The following is a 24,433-nucleotide window of genomic DNA, read 5'->3' as shown; positions in this document are numbered from 1 at the left end:
AAGGATCCTTATTTTTAGGGTTTTTTTTATTATAATAACTCGTATCACCCTTTCATGTAGACACCCAAAAATTGTTGATTTGAGGTAACATCTAAATCATATAAACCCTAAATTAGTCATATAATCCAAACCATCTAATGGTAATTAAGCAACTTATGGCATGCGATATAAATCATCTGTTGACAATCTTTTTTTATTTTTTGATAGGAGTATAATAAAAATTTCTCCCATTTCTACAAAGTGAAAAATGAAGTTTAATGTGAATTGTTCAGTCTAATAGAAATTAAGCGCTGAGTATTTATTGGCAGTAAATAAAAAGGGAAGGAGTTATTTGGCAATACTGAAAAGAGATGAAGTTATTTGTAATATAGCAATAAGAGAGGGTGAATATGTCAGAAACTCCTCCATTTGGACGAATTTCTCTTTGCATATGATACAGTCACCGTCTCACTTCCAAAGCTGTAACAGCAATCTGATTCTCCGCCGGATTGAAATTGATGGAGAGCCCAGACGCTACCAAAACCGCCATTAGAAAGGGCAGAAAACCAAAGCAAGGAAAGGGTCTGCAGCTAGACGACAGCTGGACAGTCAAGGCCCTCGATGTGGACAGAGATCTTCCACAGCCACACCTCGAAAACCCATTTCCATCTCTCTCTTCTCCTTCTTCTCCTCATGAATTCACACCCAATTCAAGAACAATACCGATCTCTCAGTTCATCCAAAAAACCCCACAAACACCCCCGAAGCGTCGCAACTCTGGTGGTTTCTCTTCGGATCAACCGACCCAAGTCGTCGAGTCTCCCAAAATTGATAAATCCCAAGTGATTTCTTCTTCTTGTGGCGAGGAAGTGAAAGAGGAGGAGAAATTGAGTGAGGTGTACCTCTTGGAATCCACAACGGGTTTGCAGACACAGCCGGCAGAAGCTTCGGATTCGTGTAAGGAAACTGTTCATGTTGTTGGTAGATTGGAAGAGCTTAAGTTGGGCGTTGAAGAACCTGAATTGTCGGAAGAACAACGGAGAATCAATGACCAGTTGCAGGAGGATGAGGTATTTTTATCTGAGCTTCCCTTTTCTTTTTATGATTTTTCAATCAATGTGAAATACCAAACGGGAACTTGTTTGCATGGTTATGACAATAAGACATTGGTAGGTGGGTCATGTGATGAATTGAATTGCGATCTTTTGTTATCTCAATTATTAAGAATTTGAATCTATCTGCTTCAATGCTTCGTAATAATTTTTGCACTCAATTCACTGTCCTCGGTAGTATTATTGGGTAATTGCTCATATATGGCAATGACATTTCAATGAGTTGGAAGATTGGAAAGATTTGTGCAATTGCAAGCTGTAAGGTAGTGGGAATAAAGCTCGGAGGTTTGCTAATTATACATGCATGTCGAACCAAACGCATCCACACGCGGGCACACGTGCAAATGTGAATCACATGCATGAGATCTGAGTTTTTATACATGCACGTCGAACCGAACACATCCACAGGCGGGCACACGTGCAAATATGAATCACATGCATGAGATCTGAGCTTTCTTTAATGCTGGAAATAATGATTAGATCTTCTGCCTAAACAACTAGATAATTTCAATCTTTGGGTGGGGCACAACATGCAAAGTAAATTGATGGTTAAACTTTTTTGTAGCCATTAATGTGTTCAGCTCCCCTGATGAAAAGCTCAAACCTCATGTGCCCCTCACATTGTGACACATGGGCTTGCATGTGGGTGTGGACAGCTCCCACACGCATGTGCAATTAACAGAGCTCTAAAGCCCATCTTGATTTTCCTTCATTTATCTTCTTGTTCCAATGAAATGGCAAGTTCTAGGGCCGGGTGGTTGGGTGCTCAATTTAGTTGAACTGCAGTAAATGCAACTCAGTAAGGAGCTAATGTCCAAGTGGGAGTGGTGCCATTTTAATTCATGATTATGACTAAACGCGTAATTGCATTTCCATGTGGTGTCAAGTTGGAATTAAAATGATCATGATGGTAACTTGGAGACTAGTTCCCACATTGTGAATGGAGTGATACTAGCTCCACATTGACCATTTACACTTTATCGAGTTTACTTATTGCAGTTCATTGTGATTAAACATCCAGACGTGCCCTTCTCACATAGGACGGGTGGAGGATGACTCAGTGGATGGCCTGAATTGCACAAATTCGGGTTGGAGGGGCCCTGATTGGGCAAAAACATCCTTAATGCACTATAGTTTCCGACAATCATAACTTTGAGATTAGTTATCTATTCCGTGCATATAATATACTATTGGAAAGCTATTGACAAGCTCTATACCTTGACCAATCACCCAAGGTTTATTGACCTTCAAATGGCTTCGCAAAATTCTCTTATTTTAGGGGCCAAAATAGACTTTTAATTTAAAACTTGTTATTTTGTAGTAAGTTCTCTTCTTTGCTAATTTAAGGTTTTAAAAGTCCGATTATTGTCCAGAGTCTTTGTTTTGGTTATCTAAGGGTTGCTTATGAGTTTGGCCGGGTTTAGTATCTTTATCAATTCTAGTAATTTTTGCTGTTTCAGGAAATCTTCTTATTCTATATAAGGCCATTAGATTCTTGTAATTAGCACTTTTCATTCATTGATATCCATTTTATTTTCCTTCTTAGAGATTTTCTCTTTCCTCATGTATTCAAGGGCTATCTATTCTTGAGAAGAAGACAGCAATCTCTTCTCTTTCTCGACACACCCGCTACATTACCTTTGCTTGTGAAAGACTAGATCTGTGGTTAAACAGAAATCCCTTCATTTTTATTTTTATTTTTTTGCCAATTTGCAAAGGGACAACTGCTGTCGGATCATTCACTATGTACTACATTCAGAACAAAATGCATATTCAACTTAGTGATTTGTTGGATATAATATGGGTCATCACCTGTTTTTTCCTAGGAACTATATCCTTCCAATTCTATACTGATCACGGTTTGAGGTGTCGGAAGAAACCAGCATGTGTCGCCATATACGGACAGGTCTGAAATAGAGCGACATGGGGTGATACAACCAGGTCTCAGTGGTGAACAATACAGTACACCAAAACTGACTTTCAATCCGTGATACCGAGCGCATTGGTCTAGAGTCCATCATCTTTTCCCTTGGCGCTTTTATTTCACTACAGATCTATTGGACAGAGGTTACTGAAATAGCCCCATCTTGGTGGTCGAGTTTACATGTCTTATGTAAACTGGCTGCAAGTGCTTGAGGAATATTGTACGGAATATTGTAAGTATCTTGCCTGTGCTACACATTCGTGCTGAAACCCATTCTTCTCAGTTGGGACCATCTGCCTTGCCATCTCCAATTCCAATTTAAGTCCCTTGTTGGATATTCTCTGTTATTTTCTTTTTCTCTTGTAGAACTTCTGGTCATGACATTGCCTTCAGCTTTCTAAACGTTCATCGATGGTAGTAGTTGACCTAGCACTTGGCAAGAACTCAGTTAGGGCCTATTTTGAAGATCACCACAGTAATGTAATGGAAAAGTGCAATGATTACAAATTCCTTTACTTTTCTCTAGAAAACATCTGCATTTGACCAAGGATTGTTGTGTTTGGTTTATCGGTGGTAAAATCGTAATGATGGCATTTTTCCATTACTTCAATGTCAAAACATCAAATCCAAGCATTGATGTGCCTGTTCGGATTCAAAATTTCCACGGTAATGCAATGGAAAAGCATAGTGATTACAAATTCCTTTACGTTTCTCCTAAAAACATTTCCATTTGACTGACGATTGCCTCGTTTGATTTCTCAGTGGTAAAATCGTAATGATGGCACTTTTCCATTACATTACCGTGGTAATTCCCAATCCAAACAGGCCCTTATATTCATGTACCAATCAAATACATCAATTCCAGCCGCTTCTAACTCTTCTCTGATCTGTGTTTGTAGTTACTGGCATTGGGTGCTATTTATGGGGACAACATTTTTATACTTGACAGAAAAGGAGGTCAACGATCTTTTCAGGTTTATCTATAACATGACCAGTTTCATATACAGCATATAATGGAAGCAATTTAACATCTGTATACCGGGTTTTTTGGCAGATCTACATACATATTGAAGTTCCTGACGATTTTACGATATCAGCAAAGCTCCATTCATCCAGTGGAAAGTTCAAATCTGGAGAAAATTCCAGATACCCCATGACAGGAAGCAATGATTCAGACGAGTTTGTGTACACTTTCAAAGTTCAGTATCTGCCCCCAATTTTGTTCACTTGCTTACTACCTCAGTCATATCCGAGCCATTTGCCTCCTCATTTCACTATCTGCATTCAGTGGTTGGATTCCTTGAGGATTTCCAATCTTTGCCGCATGCTGGACTCTATTTGGATGGAACAGCCAGGCCAGGAGGTTTTATATCAGTGGGTAGATTGGCTTCACAGTTCTTCTCTTCCGTACCTTGGAGTTGATAAAGAAATGATGCTAGGTCCATATGGTATTCCAGATACTGGAGATAGGCGTGCAGTAACGGGAAGTATCTCTCCAGATTTGGATATTCCCTTGATCATGAGTTACAATGATGAGAAATGCCTCGAAGTGTTCCGTAAAAATCTACATGAATGCAATATCTGTTTTGGCGAGTATGCTGGTAACTATCTTTCTCTGCTATGTGGCTTTCAGTCTCATTTTCTTCATGATGTAAAAGTACACTAACTTTCAATGAGCCCTTGCAACCTTGTTTAGAATCGTGATTGCCTTTTTTATTTCTGCATAACTGTCTTTCAAATGCATGAACTTTCTTTCACTCAATAGACAATTAACCACGTAATTTTTAGTTCTGTATGTGAAGAATTTTCTTTTCCATTCACCCTGTACTAGCAGGAAGCCATGTGACGCGTGGTGCATAACACATGCTACTGTTGAAATTTTGTTTAAGACCCAAGTTGTTCAACAAGATGTGGACCTCTCTCTTGGCATGCACTGGCCCAAAAAATCAAGCAAGGCTGAACATCATGTGGACATTAATCTACACATGTATTGTGTTGAAGTGTGTGCATGGGCAAGAGGCAGAGTATCATTCTTTGAGGAGTCCATCTAATTTTACCGGAACTCCAAGTTGGTTACTCGCACACCCAAAGAGAGAGAAGTGGGGGGGTGGAGGAATTGAGGAAATTGGAAAGAGCTCGGAGAGGGCTGCCACACAGGCAGCCCTTTGTCCAGACATTCCTTAAATCTTCTTTTATTAGATTGGTATTTGCCTTTTCCAGGGGTAATGTTTACCATCCCCATTTCGCTCTTTGATTTCCCAAGGAATTCAGTGATTAGGTTATTGACTTATTCTTTCTTGCTCTTCTAGCCATTAAGATAGAATGAGAATGGGGGTACAAATGGGTCTGGTCAATCTGACAGGTCATTGGACCCAACCTACAATTGGAGGGTTTGGGTTCAAAATTTAGTGCCATTGGGTGGGTCTGCATCCTCTCAAAACCAACCTGACCTGACCCGATGCTAACCCAATTTTTGAATGGGTCCAATTTGGGTCATACTAAAATGGACCCGACCTTGATCCAAAGAAAATTAGTTAAGCATGTGGAGTCCCCCTTGGTCTTGGCTACAAGAATGGTTCACCACATTTTTCTAAAACATGGTTACCCATCCACTACTTGTGACAACTTTCAACGTGGAAGTCATGGGCTGCATGTCAACGGAGAATATACCAAAATTTCACTAATTGGGCTAACCTAACCATCTGATTTTACCCACTGAATTCAGATTTTCCGTCATTTTATTCTTTACCATCAAATTTGATGACCGCCATCTGGATGGTTTAGAACGTTATTCGTGTGAAAAATCAATTGTAATTTCTTCACCTGATCCAAAACTGACCCATACCTGACCCCGCACCCGACCCATGTGATAAACGGGTTGGCTATTTTTTACTTGGAACCGACCCAGACCCGACCTGAATTTTAATGGGTTTGTCTGGGTCCAAAATTCTGACCCGGTTCTTAAACAAGTTGGCTCCGTGGCCCCCCTTGACCCAACTCATCCTGACCCAACCCATTTGCATCCCTGCGTGACAATGTATGGAAGCACTAAGATTATTGGCATGCTATTGAAATACTTATTTCTTTCATTCTTGCCAGGCACAGAGTTCATTAGATTGCCATGCCAGCATTTCTTTTGCCGGACATGCATGGAGACTTACACAAACATGCATGTAAAGGAAGGTTCAGTAAACAAGTTGCTATGCCCCGGTGCAAAATGTGAAGGTCTTGTTCCCCCAGGGTTATTGAAGCTACTGCTTGGAGATGAAGCATTTGAACGTTGGGAGTCCTTGTTATTACAGAGAACACTGGATTCGATGTCTGATGTGGTCTATTGCCCCAGGTGTGAAACGGCCTGCTTAGAAGATGAAGACCACCATGCTCAATGCGCAAAGTGCTACTTCAGCTTTTGTAGCCTTTGCAGAGAACGCCGTCATGTAGGAGTAATGTGCATGTCACCAGAGGCAAAGCTTCGTATTTTGCAGGTAGCAAATTGGATCTTGTTATTCTTTTCGAAAAAAAATGATTGTATTAACCTTCTTATGGTTGTCACGAGCCTCAAGAAACGTACAGATTGTCTATGCTCCGAGCTCTGGTCATATGGGGCCCATGGTCTTCTGATCCATGCCTGATGGAGCTCCACAGGATTAGGATGCCCCAAAGAATTCCAACATTGGAAGGCCCTAACTTTTCAATGTCGGCCATTTCATTGTTGAATGTGGTGTTTTAACCATCTATTTGTTGGCCACTGGTTGAAGGGCCATAGTCTCCCAATCATGGATTTCTAGGGGCATCCCCACTTCACAGTTACAGGCCATCATTCAATGGTGGATCACTGAATCATGGGCCCCACGTGTATGGAAATGAGGGCATCAGCAATCTGCATGTCTCCCTATAATACATCTTGTATGCCCACTTCATTGATCACACTGGATCTTTATACAGAAAATAAAATTCCAGTTTTTATGTTTTTACTCTGTTATCAAGAAGCCGTCCTTCAAATCACCATCTTCGTTTAAAATGAATTTTTGGAGAATGCATTAACAAGCATTAATGAGATGTTAAGGACATCGCAGGAGCGCCAGAACTCATCTCAGCTTCAGGGTGACCAAAGACGCAGAGAGCGTGAAATCATTAATGAGATGTTAAGCGTCAAGGAAATACTCCGTGATGCAAAGCAATGCCCATCTTGCAAGATGGCAATCTCCCGAGTCGAGGGTTGCAACAAGATGGAATGCCAGAACTGTGGGCAGTTTTTCTGTTACAAGTGTAACCAGGCAATTAGTGGATATGATCACTACAGGTGGGCCATTCTCTGAAACCAAGCCGACTCTTCTTATGCCATTATATCTTCTACTTTGAAAGGATTAATGGACTTTCTGAACTCTTGAAGGGAAGGCGTGTGCAACCTTTTCCCACGTGAAGAGATTCAAAACTGGGAGCGTGAAATGAATGATCGCCAGGCGGTGGGTCAAATGCGAGCTGAACTGTATCCTAATCTTGGCCACCCATGCCCTAATTGTGGTCAGGTGAATGCAAAGGTTAGTGAAGATGGACAACAATTGCATTATTTCTATAATATAGAACATAAGAAATGTACATGTTTAATTCATAGTTCAAAAACTTGAAAACACGACTTGACTCAGATGTTCAGCCGGGTTGGGTTGACTCAAAGACTTGACCGAACCCAACTCGATATTCAATAATTTTAGAAACATTGGCAGCAGGAGTCGATATTTAACATTGTTATATATAAAAACCATTCAATTCTGGGTTGGTTAAGTTCATCTTCCTTCTAGCAGAGGTTGAGGGTTCAATTCCCTCCTTCCCCATTTATACCGATTTTCAAGTCAACCCAGTGAGGTTTAGAACTATGGTTTAATCGCCGTAGTGGGTCATTAGGCATTGCTATTCATTAGTGTTAATGTAAAATGGATGGCTGATAGTTTTCGATGTGTTGGAATAACAGGTCGAGAATAACAATCACATCTTCTGCTGGTCTTGCCAAAACCACTATTGTGCTTTGTGTCGGAAGACTGTCCGCCGTGCTTCTCAGCATTATGGACCCAAAGGTTGTAGACAACATACTGTGGAGTGATGGATCCTTTCCTCTCTCTCTCTCTCTCTCTCTCTCTCTCTCTCTCTCTCTCTCTCTCCATGTACATTTGGGCATAACGGTGTAAATGCGAGTGAAAGCGGATCATAGCCAAACTCATTTGGGTTTTGAACTGATTCTAACCCCAGATGGCTGCACCAGCAAGCTAAGAGGTGGATAGACATTGCAAGAGGAGACATTAAATCTACATTTCTGCTACACTGTTTTACGCATATGTTTCCAAGATTTCTAATTCAACAGTCCAAAGTTTTACATGTATGAATTTCCAAGATTTCTCATTCAACAGGCCAAAATTTTCATATTTGAGAGTTCACTGTACACTTTTGTTCGATTGTGAAATAATGAGCTATCTGCGGACGCAATACCTTTGACGGTTGTTGGGAGAGTAAAATAATGAGTTGTGCATTGAATCACATTATCTAGCTACAACCATTGTAAAAATATAATATGATATCAGCATTGCCTAACGAGGATCTGCAGGTTTTCAGGATGTACATACACATGATATTTTCATTCTGTGAACTATCTTAGGCTATTTCAGAACTGCGACAATTGTTTAAGAGAAATCTGATCTGAAAGGCTGTTTTTTAGGAACTGCATGTCATATGATCTAAGAGGAATTATATGATCCTTGCACTCCCATGCACCTATTTGACCCTTCCGTTAGGTGGGAAATGGAGTCCCACTGAATTCTGGAATCCCTCAAAGAAAGAATGGAAAAGAAGATGGAAAGGATCCTGCCTCTCATTGGGGAGGAAGAATTACACAAATAAAGGCAGCCATTTCAAATCTACCAGAATCGTTCATGTCTATAGTTTGCCATTTCAAATCTACCAGAATCCCAACGCCTCCATGAGCTAACTACTAATAAAGAGGTGATTGAGGAAGAGTTTTTGAGTCACTTGCAAGGCTGTCGAGTAATCTAAATGGAGTGAAGATGAGGCAAACAAAGGACAGGAAAACGTGGAGATGGCAGGTAGTGGAAAATTCTCATGGAAGTCCTCGGCCCTAGTGTCAAGTGAGACAATGGGTCCAGCTCTGCAAAGGCAAGGAATGCACCAGTCACCCGTAGAGCCAATGCATTTGAGTGGATAGCAACATCAAACAAGATTCTTACCATTGACAATATAAAGAAGAGAAACATACACTTATCAAATAGGTGTGATATGTATGGAGATGTGCGAAGGAAAAGAATTCTACTGACGATCTTAAACTAGGCACTCACGAGACGACTTCTCAGAATGTCCAAAGATGGAGATGCTTGGAAATTGGATAATATGTGATCTGGATCTTTTTTTTATTTATGTTTTTATACCGTGAGTGACGCAGGGGAGGACGTGAGGTCGAGCACTGTCTTCCTCAAGAGGATAACTATTCCGAATCCACGGAACTTCTCTGGACTCCTCACAGAGACTTCTCGAATCCACGAGGAAAGAAAGCAGAAAATAGAAATAAATTCTAATAAATTCGAAATTGATTAATTAATTGATAATCCTCTAATGCGTCTCCTTACACCATTAATAAAGAAAAAATAAACTAAAATTCATAATTACTAAAAATAGCAAAATTCTAACTCTAATAAAAATCCTAATTCTAATAAAACTCTTCTAAGGCCTAATTTCTAAAAATAAAAATTGCAAATAAACTTTCTCTAGAAGAGTCCTAGTATAACTAAAAGTTATTTCTAAAAGGAAAGAAAATCTAAAACTCTAAAAATATTTAAAAAATCGGAATTACTAAAAATAGTAAAATTTTCCTAAAAATTTCTTTTTGAGCTGAAAGCACGCATTTTCTGACGAAACGGACAGATGCGACCCACTTTGTGGGTCAGTTCACCTCGGATGGCCCATTTCAGTAAAGATTGATAGGTTGTGCGCCCTGTAATGATACCCGGATCAAAAGTTATGGTCAATTCACGGTCCATCTTCTTTTGGCTCAACCATGCTAGGAACATGTCTATGACAGGTTCTACATCAGACCCCTCCACTTGAAAAAAACTCGTCCTCGAGTTACGCAAGAGACTTAGCACATGAGTCTGAGATAACTTCTGACACCGATGCGACCCACTTTGTGGGTCAGTTCACCTCGGATGGCCCATTTCAGTAAAGATTGATAGGTTGTGCGCCCCGTAACGATACCCGGATCAAAAGTTATGGTCAATTCACGGTCCATCTTCTTTTGGCTCAACCATGCTAGGAACATGTCTATGACAGGTTCTACATCAGACCCCTCCACTTGAAAAAAACTCATCCTCGAGTTACGCAAGAGACTTGGCACATGAGTTTGAGATAACTTCTGACACCGATGTTCATTAGCTCTTTTTTTGTACTTGGCATTAAGCTCTTGAGCCGACACAATACATATACTCATGCTTTCCTTGACTTAACTAATATTGATTAGTTCCTTCACATCTGCCTTCAGAATTTCATATTTTTTCTGATAATGTGGGCAATTAAGCGGACTTGCCCCTGAGACGGGATCAACATGATTTTATATATCTCGTATAGGACGTAATTTATTAGGGAGTTCATCGAGCACAACCCCCTTGAACTCTTGCGATACCGGTTCCAAATCCTCTAAGATATTCACAGACTCCACATATTTTTTTCTCTTCAACTAATGCATATATATCTCCCATTTCCTCAGATTGTTTAACAAAAGTCTATTCAATCATGAGAGATTATCCCTCCACTTTAGAAGTCTTGAGTTGGTTCACCGTTCCTATAAGGGTCACATGTTCGCCACTGATGAATTCTGTGGTCTGTTGCAACTCCATTTTGACTCGGTCACCTCTTGCCGACAAATAATAGGATTTCTCTACATAACCCTTTAATGATTGGTTATTTTGCCAATAATTTTGATTTTGTTGGAATAATACCTGATCGTAATTAGTAGAGAAGAATCGCATGCACAATAACTTCTTCATCCGCGACCACATGCGGATTAGCGCCTTCATCCGTATCGTCCGCTCGAGTTGAAGTTGTTCCCACCAATCTGAAGCTCTGCCTGTCAACTTGTAGGTCACGAGTTTAACTTTCTTTTCTTCTACGATGTTCATGTAGTCAAAGAAACATTCGACTTCAAGCAATCAATCGAGGAAGTCCTTGAAATATAGTTGGCCATTAAAACTAGGAAGATCGACTTTCATCTTGAATTCTTGATTCATCTTGTGGTTCATTGATAGTATCGCCCTACAATCAGTATAATTACGAATTCCAGCAATTGCTAGTGGTGGATCACCACCATGAACACAGATCTGCCCTAGGGCCTCCGCCAAACGATCCGTCATGCGATCGATGGAAGCCTGCAGCCCTTGCATGGCTTGCCGATTCTCTGGCCGTGCTGCTTCGAAAGCTACCGCCGTTAAAGGTAAATTCACTGGAGTACCGTTCATGGGATTGTTACCCGACCCGTTGTTAGAAGTCATCAATCGGAGAAGAAACCTCGCTTTGATACCAAACTGACGCAGGGGAGGACGTGAGGTCGAGCACTGTCTTCCTCAAGAGGATAACTATTCCGAATCTACGGAACTTCTCTGGACTCCTCATAGAGACTTCTCGGATCCACGAGGAAAGAAAGCGGAAAATAGAAATAAATTCTAATAAATTCGAAATTGATTAATTAATTGATAATCCTCTAATGCGTCTCCTTACACCATTAATAAAGAAAAAATAAACTAAAATTCGTGATTACCAAAAATATCAAAATTCTAACTCTAATAAAAATCATAATTCTAATAAAACTCTTCTAAGGTCTAATTTCTAAAAATAAAAATTGCAAATATCTAAAAATAAAAATTGCAAATAAACTTTCTCTAGAAGAGTCCTAGTATAACTAAAAGTTATTTCTAAAAGGAAAGAAAATTTAAAACTCTAAAAATATTTAAAAAATCGGAATTACTAAAAATAGTAAAATTTTCCTAAAAATTTCTTTTTGAGCTGAAAGCACGCGTTTTCTGACGAAACGGACAAATGCGACCCACTTTGTGGGTCAGTTCACCTCGGATGGCCCATTTCAATAAAGATTGATAGGTTGTGCGCCCCGTAACGATACCCGGATCAAAAGTTATGGTCAATTCACGGTCCATCTTCTTTTGGCTCAACCATGCTAGGAACATGTCTGTGTGACAGGTTCTACATCAGTGAGTGATAAGAGGGTCACTGGATTTAGGGCTAATAGCCCATGAACTTTTATTAAATAAATAATCTTTAAAAAAAAAATCCTTGCACCGGGGATATGTAGAGTATATTCTTCAGTTTGTAGTACAAGTGGAGCACATGATTCAGTGATCCAGACCATTAGTCTGTTGGGTTCTAGCATGGATGGACCATTCCCCGAAAATCTCCTCAAACCTGCAAATAGACATCAAGGTCCACATTTAACAGAAAAACGGCCCATGATTAGTAGCTGTGGTCTGCCAATCTAGACTGTATCTGGGGCTATGTTAAATCCATGGGGGGAGGTTTACACCAAGTTCGGTCAGGTTGTGACTGTGGGGCCCACCTTGATGTATTTTTTATATATCCACACCGTCCATCTGTTTTGCCAGACCATTTTAGGGAATTGGCCCAAAAACGAAGCAGATCCAAATCCCAGGTGGACCACACCACAGGAAACAGTGGTGATTGACCATTAAATACTTCTAGTGAGCCAGGAAAGTTTTGGATCCAGCTGATATTTGTGTTTTCCCTTTTTATCCAGATCTTTGTAATCTTATCAACATTTTGGATGGCAAATAAACATTACGGTGAGCCGTAGGAAGTTTTTAATCAGGGTCACTCAATCACCCCTGTTCCTGTGGTGTGGCCCACCTGAGATTTGTATCTGCTTCATTTTGGGGCCCCAAAATGAGCTGAAAAAATGGATTGATGGCATGAATATACAACACATACATCAAGGTAGGCTGACGGAAATCAGTGTTTCCCAACCGGACTGAATCCGCTCCCCTTAATGTTAAGTCCTAACAGACCCATGGTCTATATCGGTTAACGAGGTAACTTTTTGAAAACATTTTCGAAAAAATTTACCAGAATATAAATTCCATATTAATTACGTAGTTTTTGTAAAATTCCCTTTTCAAAAAATTTAAAATACAAGTAGCGAGTTCCATGCTCACAAACTTAGCTGTGACCATCTCACGCTATGGGCTGTGCTTTTGTCAAGTTCAGCAATTGTATCAAAAACATAACTCTTTTAGATATTTAATGCTGCCATAAATATTTTATTTTAATTATTAAATACTGAGTCAAGTCAGGTAAAGACTCCGTTGGCTCTTTGAGCCAACCTGACCTGACCTGGCTGGATGTCGAGCCGAGCTTTTGGGTGTTTGAACCATGTGCATAGCACCTCACGATGTAAGATATGCCATGGTGGTTAGCATTCCTTGCATTAGGCATTAAAGGCAATTTTGTGAACTTATAAACCCAATTTGGAGGGATAGAATATGCATCCTGTGTGACACAACAGTAGAAATGCTTACAGAACTGTCTTTGCTCATCAGACAAAGCAAGCAAAACCTTCATTGACAAATAATAGATGACGCGACTCTATATTTACAATGCCTGTGTGACGATTCATGTACCATATAGCCACAGAAGATCATAGAACAGCACCAGTCATGAATCGATGGTTTAATATGGCTTCTGCAATTGGCCTTTGGCGGAAGTCAGGATTCAACATTGCCTGCATCAACAGAATCATTAATGTATAATCACAACGTGCAACTGCCATTGTATTTTCACAAGGAAAACAATCAGAAGACTTTATTAGTCAAATGGAATATAAAAAAAATAATTACAGCTGTGTGATGATTCCATCACATAAGTGATGGCATAAGCATGTCATCTCGACACGTCGATAGAAGAACGGCAAGCAAGAAAAAGAACACATCCTCTTCGTATTAATAAGATGAGGTCACAAGCAATGGGGAATAAAGTTGATTCTAAGGGTAGCTTATCCTTGATATAACATATCCTTAGCTTATCAACATCTCCTTACAAATCAGCATTTTTCCTTCACATAAGATGGGGTGCATATGTTGGATGCGTTGGATATTATACACATACCACTTGGCCCCGCAACTAAAGAAAAAGAACAAACATGGGAATTCTAGTAATAACTCCCTCAAAAAGCATCTCCCTAGAATTTCAATTTGGCCAGGCATTATTTGGCAAAATGCTAATTCCTAAGGAAAACATCAATCAAATTCAAAATCGGGCCCCCTATCTTCAAAAATAGTAAATGGTATCACCAAAACTAATAGCAAAACATCCAAAATTCATCACATGTTGGGACCCATGGTGGGCCTTGGGCCTACATCAATCAAATTTCATAGCTTTTTTTTTTTTTTTTTCTTTCTTCCAATTTTCTCTATTTTCTATTAATAAGACAAGGTCACAACCAATGGGAAGAAAATTTCATATCTTATCCTTGTTATATAGTCTTTTCTTTTTTCATTTCTTTTTCTTTCTTCTTTCTTCTTTTTTCTTTTTTCTTTTTCTTTTTTCTTTTTAAATTTTTTTTTTATGATAGTATCGTCTGACTGATCAAATAAATCCTAAGCTTATCAGCATCTCCTTACTAGTCCACCTTTTTCCCTTCACATAAATATTCTTTGTTTTTTATATCACTTCCTCATTCAAATTACATTTTAGAAATATTTGAAACTGTAAGTAGACATATCTACTCGTTTTTAGATTGTTAGTGACAATCGCAGCCCTCAAAAACAGATGAAATAGAATTTCAGGAAGTCACACGGCCAAAGCATATACTTGAGAAGAGAGAGATCATAACAGTCAACCAATTTCAGATTACAAGTCAACCTGGAGTAATTCCCAACCAGCACCATCACCAAGATCCAGAAACTTGACAGCTTCCAACAAACGGTCATCTGCTTGACAGTACCTGAAAACATGCGTCAAAATAAACAGAACATCCCTTAAGGAAATGTATAGAAGGCCGTACAAAAGCATTTGTAATGCAGAGGCATTTTCACACCGGGCTCAAGCGGGGTCGCCTATGGGATGCAGGGTCATACTCGGGGTGGTCGGGGCCTATGGGGGAAGTCTCATATTCGAGACTCCTCACCGGGGGTGATTAATGCGCATTTCACACCGGGCTCAAGTAGGGTAGGCTGTGGGATGCGGGAACACACTTGGGGTGGGCGGCCCGTGTGAGGCGGTACCCATGTGATTTGGGGCCCACGAGGGGAGTTCGGCCGAGGTCCTAACCCATGAGATGTGGGGCCTGGGCTATGAGATAAAGGGATTACTTGGCCATGCTCTAACGGTTCGAGCTTTTAGAGCAAGTGGTTAATTATCCTGCATCAAATTGGTATCAGAGCGGGAGGTCTCCTGTTCGAGACTCCTCACCGGGGGTGATTAATGCAGGTGTATTTTCACACCAGGCTCAAGTGGGGTCACCTGTGGGATGCAGGGGCACACTCAGGGTGGGCGGGGCCCACGGGAGAGCAAGTAGTTAAGTGTCCTGCTAGATAATAGATAACATGGTTTGGTGATCCAAACAGTCAATCCAATAGGTCCACAGTGGATAGGTGATTGTCTGAACACCTCCCAGATTGAAAGTTTCTAACTATAGGTTATTCGACTATATTCATCTGAATATGGTGATCAGAGGGTTAGGAACTTCCATTTTGGGAGATCTCCTGGGCATCTATCATCCACTTGGGGACCTATCAGATCAACGTTTGGATCAGCAAATCATGATCCTCCCACATGTCAGCAAAGCGTCAGCAAACCATAAGCTTACTCGTGTAATCATAATCATAATCTGGGCACCAGTGGAAAAAGAGAAGAAGGCATCTGATTGTTAAGTTAGGCAAAGTTTCACCAAATATCAACGGGAGAGAGACTTACTCTCTTGCAGCTTCAAGATCAAGCCGGAAAGTGCTTTCAAAAAGCCTCTACATATTCATAATAGAAATTATTAGTCTCCGGAAAGGAGTGTATCATGATCAAGGATTAGGAAGAAAGAAGAATAGTCAAAGAAGAATGGAAAGAGATTGCACAGCCACTGGTACTCGACATTGTGCACCATAAATCTACTACCATCCATTGGTGGGAGTCCAGGTCCCCATGCAGACCCCTTCCTGATTTTTGAAAAGTTGGGGAGAACAATGTTACCTAAAACACACAACCCCCAACATTTTCCAGATTATGGGTCATTTGAGATCCCGATCGCTGCTTCTGGTAACCTGAAATTATCTCGTTATTCTTACTATTAATTAATTTTAATCCAAATTTATATTTACAAGTGGAGATTTATGATTTTATTTATTTATAAATAATATAACACTAAGCATGCAGGGCTTGTAATAATAACATTCATAATTTCATACATGAATTGCAATGTGTGTTCATATATAAAACTATATTTCATACACAGTGTATGCATTCGAATGACAAACATGATCCTATCCCTAGCATACCACGTATTGGAGGAAGTAGCGTTCCACATACCTGTTCCGTACCACATACCAAAGCAACCCATGATCCGGGTTGACCTTGGGTGGGAATCCACTACCACTGGACAATAGGAGATCTTGGTACAGAAGCTCATGTTTGTAAAAGTATAAAAGAGGAGTCTTCTCAAGAAAAATTGGTACAAGAAGCAGTACATAGTAAAATTTTGGCTTACTTGCAAAGAAAGGCCGTCCATGGCACCGGCTTCACAGAAGGGGACAAAAGCCAAGTATGCAAAAAGAAGACCAGCTTCATATCTGCTTAACATGGGTGAACATGAGAGACAAATGAAACATACAAATCCAAGAATCAACTTCGCCACTGGAAGTTGGTTGAGGAGAATAAACACAACCAAACAAAATGACCCAAAGCTACAAAAGCCACTTACATGTCATCTGCTATTCCGAAGGATCTCTTCTCCAAAGGAGTAAAAGCACCAGCTGCAGATGCCCTGCGCCATAATCCCTCAGAGAGTACTCCAGGTCCTGCTTCAAGGGATGAATACCTGTGGCACATGCCAAATCATGAATTATTAATAAATAAATAAAACATAGCTGATTTCTACTGAACATGAATGCTAAATGATTTTTTTAAAAAAACTGAGCACATGAAATTCACAGAATTAACAGGAATCTAACCCTCAACAAAAGACCATTCAGTCTCTGCATTTAGCTGCTTTCATATTTTGTTGAAGGTGACATAGAAATAAGATACAAATGATTCATTCAACACATAGTGACATGAATGGGTGAAATGTGATTGAGGCAGCGATTTCATTATGTGAATATACACTTTGTGGTTGTAAGTCCATGCTTTGGACACTGATGCAATTACTAACTCAACTAAAGTGGAAATGACCACAATGGGGTAGTCCCACTCCATGAATAATGGACTAGCTCCAAATTGTACAAAGATTGTCTTAGGTTCAACTTGAAATGCATGAGCTGCCATTATTGGTTTGGTCATTGTTAGAACACCTTCGCTTTGTTTGTTTCTTCTGATTGTTGCAATTGAGTGAGAATCCAAACACCCCATAAGTCTTAAAATTCTATGTAAGTTACATAATCCACATGGAGAACTATACTGAAATAGGAAATTTTGGAAGCAGACAAAGCCAATTCCTGCTCATCTCAACATTCAATAGATTCAAGCACCCATTTAAATAGATCTACACATGCTTCTACAGATTTGCACTCTTTTTTCAAGATGTTTACAATCTGACATCATCAGAGTCACAAAATGGCTAATATGTAGTCGTGAATCAGTGTTGACAGATTCACAAGTCTTGTCCTAGATGTTTAAAACAAGCCATCTCAGCTCTTAAATTGTGACAGGTTTACTATATTGTTCTAAATGAGATGTATATTGGCTTCCAGATAACAATAAGCTATTTTTTCTTTATATCAGACAGGTTTCATACTAAGGAAATCAAGGACCCATTAACAAGGAACATGGCCTTATAAGTTAAGGCCTAAGGGTTGCCATCTCAATGGCATAGCTAAAATCTATAGTATAATTTATAAATATAATCAAGTTATATTTCTATCTGATGTAACTCTTTTTCTTTTTTGTTACTTTCTTTCTTTCTTTCTTTTTTCTATTCTATTCTTTTTCTTTTTCTTTTTTTATTTTTTCTTTTTTTTGTGAAAGGTTGGATGCGAGAATTGTTTTAGTTGGATGTGACAATTCTTAGTTCGTCCAGGGTTTTCGCAATTTTTTCTGTTCCCTCTTACTAAGGCTGGCCTGATATCTGAGTGACAAGGGGGTCACTTGTATTGGGCTACACTTATCTCATTAAGTTTATCTCGTGTAGTAAAATCAACAACAAAAAAAAAAAAAAACATAGTATCCTAGTATTGATGCCATATGAGGCCCACTTTTAGGAAAGGGCTGACAAGTACATGTTTGTGACATGATTTGGTGAATGAATGAATACGAAGTCAAGTTAGCTAAGACATCAATCTTGAAATGTCCACTATATTACAACAAGCACTAACATGATTTGGTAAAAGGCTTTGAAACAAACACCTAATTTCAGGAACAAATAATTCTAAAAGTAAGTTCATAGTTTAAGTGGACAACAAACGTGTTAAACCAAAGGGAGGAAATTAGCATTTCAACCTTATATCAACTGAAAAGGCTAAATCACGGAGCCGTGGGATCAGGTAAGTCGCTTCTCTCTCCGCTATCGTGCTGTTAGTAGCAAAAAAGAACATTATAAATTGTTTGATAGCCAGAAACCCAGCAAAGTACAAGAACATGGCAAAGAAATTTCAATGGCATTGGCATACTTGAGATTGACAGAAGCAGGTCCAAGACTTTGGTGCAATCTATCGTGGTCATGCATATATGCTAGACCACTTATTGCTCCCCGAAGCAGCTTAATAACAAAAAACCTTCTACGTTTTACTTTTTGCTCCCAGTCGAAGGGATTCCAAAAGTTTTGTTCTCCCAGAGCACGGTCTTTTGATATGCCTTCGCTCTTAGCCTTTGCATAATCTGCTGCGCTATATTTGCCATCATTACGAAAAGCAAGCCACTGTACAGGAGGCGTTAGTTAAGCAACACTTGCCAAAGAAATATCAAAATTTACATGTCAATGGTTTGAAAAAATATGATGACAACATGCGAGAGTAGGATTTGAAACCTACTAACCACATGGGCATGGAAGATCCAGGCCTTTTTTAGGCAGTCCTCCATGCATGTGCCATGGATTGAAAATTATATCGGTCAAGTCATCGTGTATGAGATCATAGATGGCTAAAATGATTGGCCAGTGGTCCACATTTGATGTGTATGTGACCTGCCTGATGAGCTGACCAGCCTGATTTTCCAGTCACAGCATATGCATGACTGTGGCAGATTGATGAACAGCACAGACTTCACATGCACATGCCATGGGGGAGAAGATTCAAAGTTCCACCTCACGAGCAGCCATAGGAGTGCTCTAGTTGATTTTCCATACCTGCTCCCCAGTTTTTGTCTCGAAACCGCCCAAGAGTATCTGGATATTCTGACAAATACCTTTGGGATCATCCTACAAATCATGTGCACAAATAGATTAAAAAACAATTTTTGAGACAACCAATACTCACTTAAGAACTAAAATTTACTTTGGGAAGGAGTATGTAATAGAGTGTAAACAAAGATACTTTATTGATTCGGATTAGTAATTTTGCTTACTTGAAGAAAAGCATGAGCACTTAGCTCATTTGCCGCCATCATATCTGCCTCACTGCCACCAGCACGCTGCCCCGGATATACCTTGATAGATCATAAACTAAGGTTTAGTAATACAAAAGCATAGCGAAGCTCACAGAATTCACCCACAAGACTGTAGAGGGGATTTCCATCAGTTCAAATGGACTTAAAAGCTCATAAATCCAATGAATAGAAACAAATCAAAACGAAACCAGGACATAAAATTCAGCGAGAAAACCATACTGATTTTGTTACATTTGCATTCTTTCCACAATTTCATCTGGCAAAATTGGGCAATTGGTGTTTTTTAACAGAAAGTGAAGCAGATGTTCTCCTTGCACCTCATGGCATGGAGGTGCATGCCTTGTGACTTTTCCCTTCTTTATCGGTAAGGGAGAGTTTGGTTGCACCATGATATTTGGTGCAAACAAAGGCACCCTAAACAGTATGAGAAAATTCACGAAAATTGTCAAAAAAGAAGTAAAAATAGATGGAAATAAATACGCAACAGAGAAGAAAGAATGCTGGGTTGAATGTAAAGTGATGGGTAATGGAAAACAATATTAACACATCAGTGTTGGATAAAAATTTTAGTTGAGTTGGCATTCCTATAATAGCACGAGTCCCAAAAAGTTACGGGAATCTGTTTCCATTCACTACATATGAAAAGAACAGAGGATAATATACCTTGAATATGACTCGAGTTCCTTTCAGTGGACCCTGAGTTACTCTGCCCTCATAAAGCCTACAATGAGACTGCCACGAATGATATTAGTGAAAGAATAATAAATAATTCTAAGATGCAATGGTTCGGAATGCACCTGATCTTCACTTGGCCCTCTCCCACATCTTGGACTCTCAACTGTTCAATGTCTTCCGAAGAATACCCGAGATCCAATCCTTCAAATATCCCAACGTTAGATAGACCTCCTGATTGAAATGATGAGTAGCTGGCGGTATTTGAGAACCCGGGTCAAAAAAATCCAAAAAAGAGCACTAATTACAAAAAAACATACTTGTAGGTGTCATTAATGCCAGTTTTTTTTATTCTTTGAAGCCTTCCCCAGAAATGTTTACATAATTATACATGAATTTTAGAATATAAGAGAAGGCAACCCAACTGGGAAGTAAGAACTTCATTAGACCTTTCGCACCCTCAATTTTCATTAGTTTTTTAAGCATCAGATGGCCAGTCTTTCTATAGAAATTTAACTTTCTCATATTGTTCAATCCACTGTTATCTTAGGTTGTGTTCGGATGAAGCATTGAATTGAATGGCAGTTGTGCAACTATAGAAAAGTGAGAATAATCAAATTGTAATTTCCTTAGCAATAAGAGACTGTCAATGTAAGGACGTTGGATTTGTTTTCTACATGAAAAATGCAATTATGGCACACAAATCAAAATTCCACAAAGTATTGGCCCCGCTATATAAACGTAAAACATGTATGGTGATTGGGACTGTACACTAAAAGATGAAGCGATTGGATCATCTAATTGTTGTGGTTTTTTTCCCCGTCGAATATCGACCATTGCTCCCATTTTTACTATCATATCTCATTTTTCCCGGCCACTGATTGGATGTCTACTATGGTTTGGATCCCTTTCCTTTTTTATGGTCCACCATATCAATGTTCCTGACCACGAAAAACAATTCCCTCATGTATCATAGAGAAAGTCCATTATGATTTGATCAAGATCTAACCTATCCTGCTAACATTTTGGCAAGTTCAGTCAAGCATTGTCCCTGATCAAATGATTGTGTTTTCCCCCAGCAATGGATGGTTTCAAAGAAACACCACAATTGTCCACGCCCGGCATTGACGTTGGTCCCTCCTGATAATTGGACCAGCCTGATTTTCATTCAAGAGCATCCTTACTGTGGACCCACCTTATGCATAGATAACTGTTACCCACAGATGCCATGTTGGCACAAACACCCACATGTAAAGGTGTGAGTGGACCTACCAAACCCCCCAACAACAGATAGCACATGAATTATCTTCCAAGATCACATGTAACAAATGACAACTACCTACAAGAATGTTTCAAACAAGGGTTTGAACATATGGCAATTACCATGTGTTCAAGGGCTCAACCGTGATGTCTATGTGCAATCCAAACCATGCATTTCGTGTGCCTCCTCATGGGCATCATCCCTTTAAAAAGCTCAAGTGGGACACCAACGAGATCAATGTGCAACCACGCCTAAAAACTATATATTCACTTGTTGTGTCCTGCCTAAGATTTGGAAAGGCTTGAATTTCTGTATACCCCTTCATCCTGGTGAGGTGCACCTGATGAACGGGCTGGATGGCATAAACGCAACATGGTGGGCCCCTCTCCACTGTCCCCCATTGTTCACTTTGGTGTAGTACACCTGAGTTGGGAAGCTTTGGCAGGCCACACGGTGTGAAGTTACTGGTTTTGGGAGCAACATTTTTACTAATGATGTGTTCCATGTGAGTTTTTGCTAGAGCTTATCTTCTGCACGTACCGCTCAGATAATGGTTCTCACCTGATGGACGGAGTGGATTTTACATATACAACATGGTAGACCCCACAGATACTGGGTGTTTTTCGCGCCGAGTAAAACAGGTATTGCAGACGATTCCAGTCATCACACGTGTGACACGTTTGGACCATGAGTTACCGTCCCCCCAGCAGATAACTTCTAACCTTTCATGTTCTTTCTATATCCATCCTTTCAAATAGATTTCCAAATAATGAGGATCATCTATCGCAAAAATCAGCCACATCTACTCATCGAATGGACCACATTTTTATTTTGATCATTTTCAATGGCTAGAAATTTTTTCTATGTTGTGGACAACATGATAAGTGGATGGATCGGATTTTATAGAATTAGATCCTCGTGGTGGGGCCAAAACTACTGGAAGGGTTGGATGTCATATACACATGATATTTCAGAGATTATTTTCTAGGTGGAACGTAAATTATGGTCCATCCGGTTGGACTTGAGACCTTCTCCAATTTATCAATATTTTATATTTTTTCTGTTGCTTGATTTGGCTGATTTTTAAGCCAGACTAGATTAAGAAAAGCACCAAAATTCGAAAGGAAAAAAAAAAAAAAAAAACTTGAAAAAAAATTGGGAGAGTTTGAAACCTGGTAATGTTCATGAATCCGTAGCTTCCGACTAAGCGTCCCACCTCGAAATCATCAGGGTTCGAAATGAGACTCGCTTTGAATGATGGAAATCCACGAACCTCGCATTTCGGCCTCGAAATCTTCCACATGTAGTGATGAAATCTACATCCAGAATCAGTTCTGAAATCAAACGATCTATGGTTTCTATGCATCTTCCATGCATTTCCTGCTCCATATAGATGATCGGAAGCTGCAATTAGCATCTCTTCCTTCTTCTGTTTTCTGTTGTTGTTGTTGTTGTTGTTCTGCCTCTCTTCTTTTCAAGAGGAGAGCAAGGAGCGAGGATAAGGTAACAGAGTTAGTTTTTGCCTCCGTCGCGAGTAGGCATCCAACGTGTGTCGCCTCCTAGTGGGGCCACATGCTGAAATGGTCCGATGATTCGAACCGTCTATATTATCGTTGCCCCTGTAATAAGCTACTATTTATTATTATGCTTCGGGACGATGTTTGTGCACTTCAATCATACACGAGGTCACAAATGCGATTGAGCCCGGCATTGGCTTACGTGTGCGCAAGTAAGAAGAGCAAGCGCCGCCGCCCCGTGCCGCGACGACAAAGAAAGACCCGTACGATTAGCGAAAGGGTAAGGATTAGCCCTCCATGTTGGATTTTAAAAAAAAAAATAATTTTGCCTTAAATTACTTTTTAACCTGAAAACTACCTTTTGCCAATAATAATTAATAATAAATAATAAATAAAAGAGAATGATGATTCAATTGTTAATAAGTATTGACTAAAATTTATAGCGGGATGGTCGTGATGTGTGAGATGATCATATCTTTATTGCTTGATTAAGAATGAGCCTTGTGGAAAAATAGTCGATGGAGGGTAGATTTTCGATAATCTATTCATAATTAAATTAGAACAGAGCTTTGTGACGAGAAGGCCATTAAGATAACAGTATATCCATGGTTTAAGTGAGAACCATTCGACTTTTCACTTATCATATAGTGTGGACCAAACTTTGTGGCGCGATAGATAGCAAAATTACCTAACATGTAGCATTAAAGTCCCACAGCATCCCATTCGAAACTAAACGATCTTCCTTATAATCTAACAAGATGCCGTAGATGAATGGTAGAGAGATAAACTATAACCTCATGTTACGAGCAATGACAAGGTTAAACTAAAATAAAAGATAAATGTTCATGTTGAAGGCCTCATGAGTTAAACTAAAATAAAAGATAAATCTTCATGTTAAAGGCCTCATGAGTTAAACTAAAATAAAAGATAAATGTTCATATTGAAGGCCTCGTGAGTTAAACTAAAATATATATATAAATGTTCATAGTAAATGGGTGGCATAAAATTAAGTTTGGTTATAATGGCATGAGGCCTAAAATTCTTGGACGATTGTTGCTTTTAAAAGGCTTTTGAGAGACAGTGGCCTTGGGCAATCTTAAGCATCATAAAATTCTTTGTGTAGCCTTCAATATCGTAAAAGATTTAG

At 39.5% G+C, this 24,433-nt stretch overlaps 2 protein-coding genes across 5 annotated transcripts; one reads left to right on the top strand and one right to left on the bottom strand.

The window, feature by feature from the left end:
* The first annotated feature begins 411 nt into the window (after window positions 1-411).
* On the top strand, window positions 412-8,430 carry LOC131233941 (uncharacterized). Of its 2 annotated transcripts, XM_058230822.1 has the most exons (8): window positions 810-1,049; window positions 3,778-3,820; window positions 3,915-3,989; window positions 4,070-4,616; window positions 6,115-6,500; window positions 7,092-7,318; window positions 7,409-7,556; window positions 7,985-8,430. In XM_058230822.1, exons 1-8 carry the CDS (start codon window positions 952-954, stop codon window positions 8,111-8,113), a joined length of 1,653 nt encoding a protein of 550 aa, XP_058086805.1. In that variant the 5' UTR covers window positions 810-951; the 3' UTR covers window positions 8,114-8,430. The 2 variants fall into 2 exon arrangements, with proteins under 2 accessions (XP_058086804.1, XP_058086805.1); XM_058230821.1 differs by lacking the exon at window positions 3,778-3,820 and having other exon boundaries at window positions 412-1,049.
* A 5,096-nt stretch (window positions 8,431-13,526) lies between these two features.
* LOC131233942 (uncharacterized) lies at window positions 13,527-23,269 on the bottom strand. Of its 3 annotated transcripts, XM_058230823.1 has the most exons (12): window positions 22,942-23,267; window positions 20,634-20,762; window positions 20,500-20,557; window positions 19,795-19,875; window positions 19,577-19,648; window positions 18,903-19,150; window positions 18,733-18,804; window positions 17,000-17,116; window positions 16,787-16,868; window positions 16,006-16,052; window positions 14,953-15,034; window positions 13,527-13,813 (listed from the first exon to the last, which is right to left on the bottom strand). In XM_058230823.1, the coding sequence occupies exons 1-12, from the start codon at window positions 23,184-23,186 to the stop codon at window positions 13,730-13,732; spliced, it is 1,317 nt and encodes a 438-aa protein (XP_058086806.1). In that variant the 5' UTR covers window positions 23,187-23,267; the 3' UTR covers window positions 13,527-13,729. The 3 variants fall into 3 exon arrangements, 2 of the variants coding, with proteins under 2 accessions (XP_058086806.1, XP_058086807.1); XR_009165425.1 differs by lacking the exon at window positions 16,006-16,052 and having other exon boundaries at window positions 22,942-23,269; XM_058230824.1 differs by lacking the exons at window positions 13,527-13,813; window positions 14,953-15,034; window positions 16,006-16,052 and adding an exon at window positions 16,296-16,343 and having other exon boundaries at window positions 22,942-23,269.
* Window positions 23,270-24,433: the final 1,164 nt, after the last annotated feature.

The sequence above is a fragment of the Magnolia sinica genome, chromosome 18, assembly GCF_029962835.1.
Source record: "Magnolia sinica isolate HGM2019 chromosome 18, MsV1, whole genome shotgun sequence".
NCBI lineage: Eukaryota > Viridiplantae > Streptophyta > Magnoliopsida > Magnoliales > Magnoliaceae > Magnolia > Magnolia sinica.
This window is presented reverse-complemented; position numbering and strand designations above follow the sequence as displayed.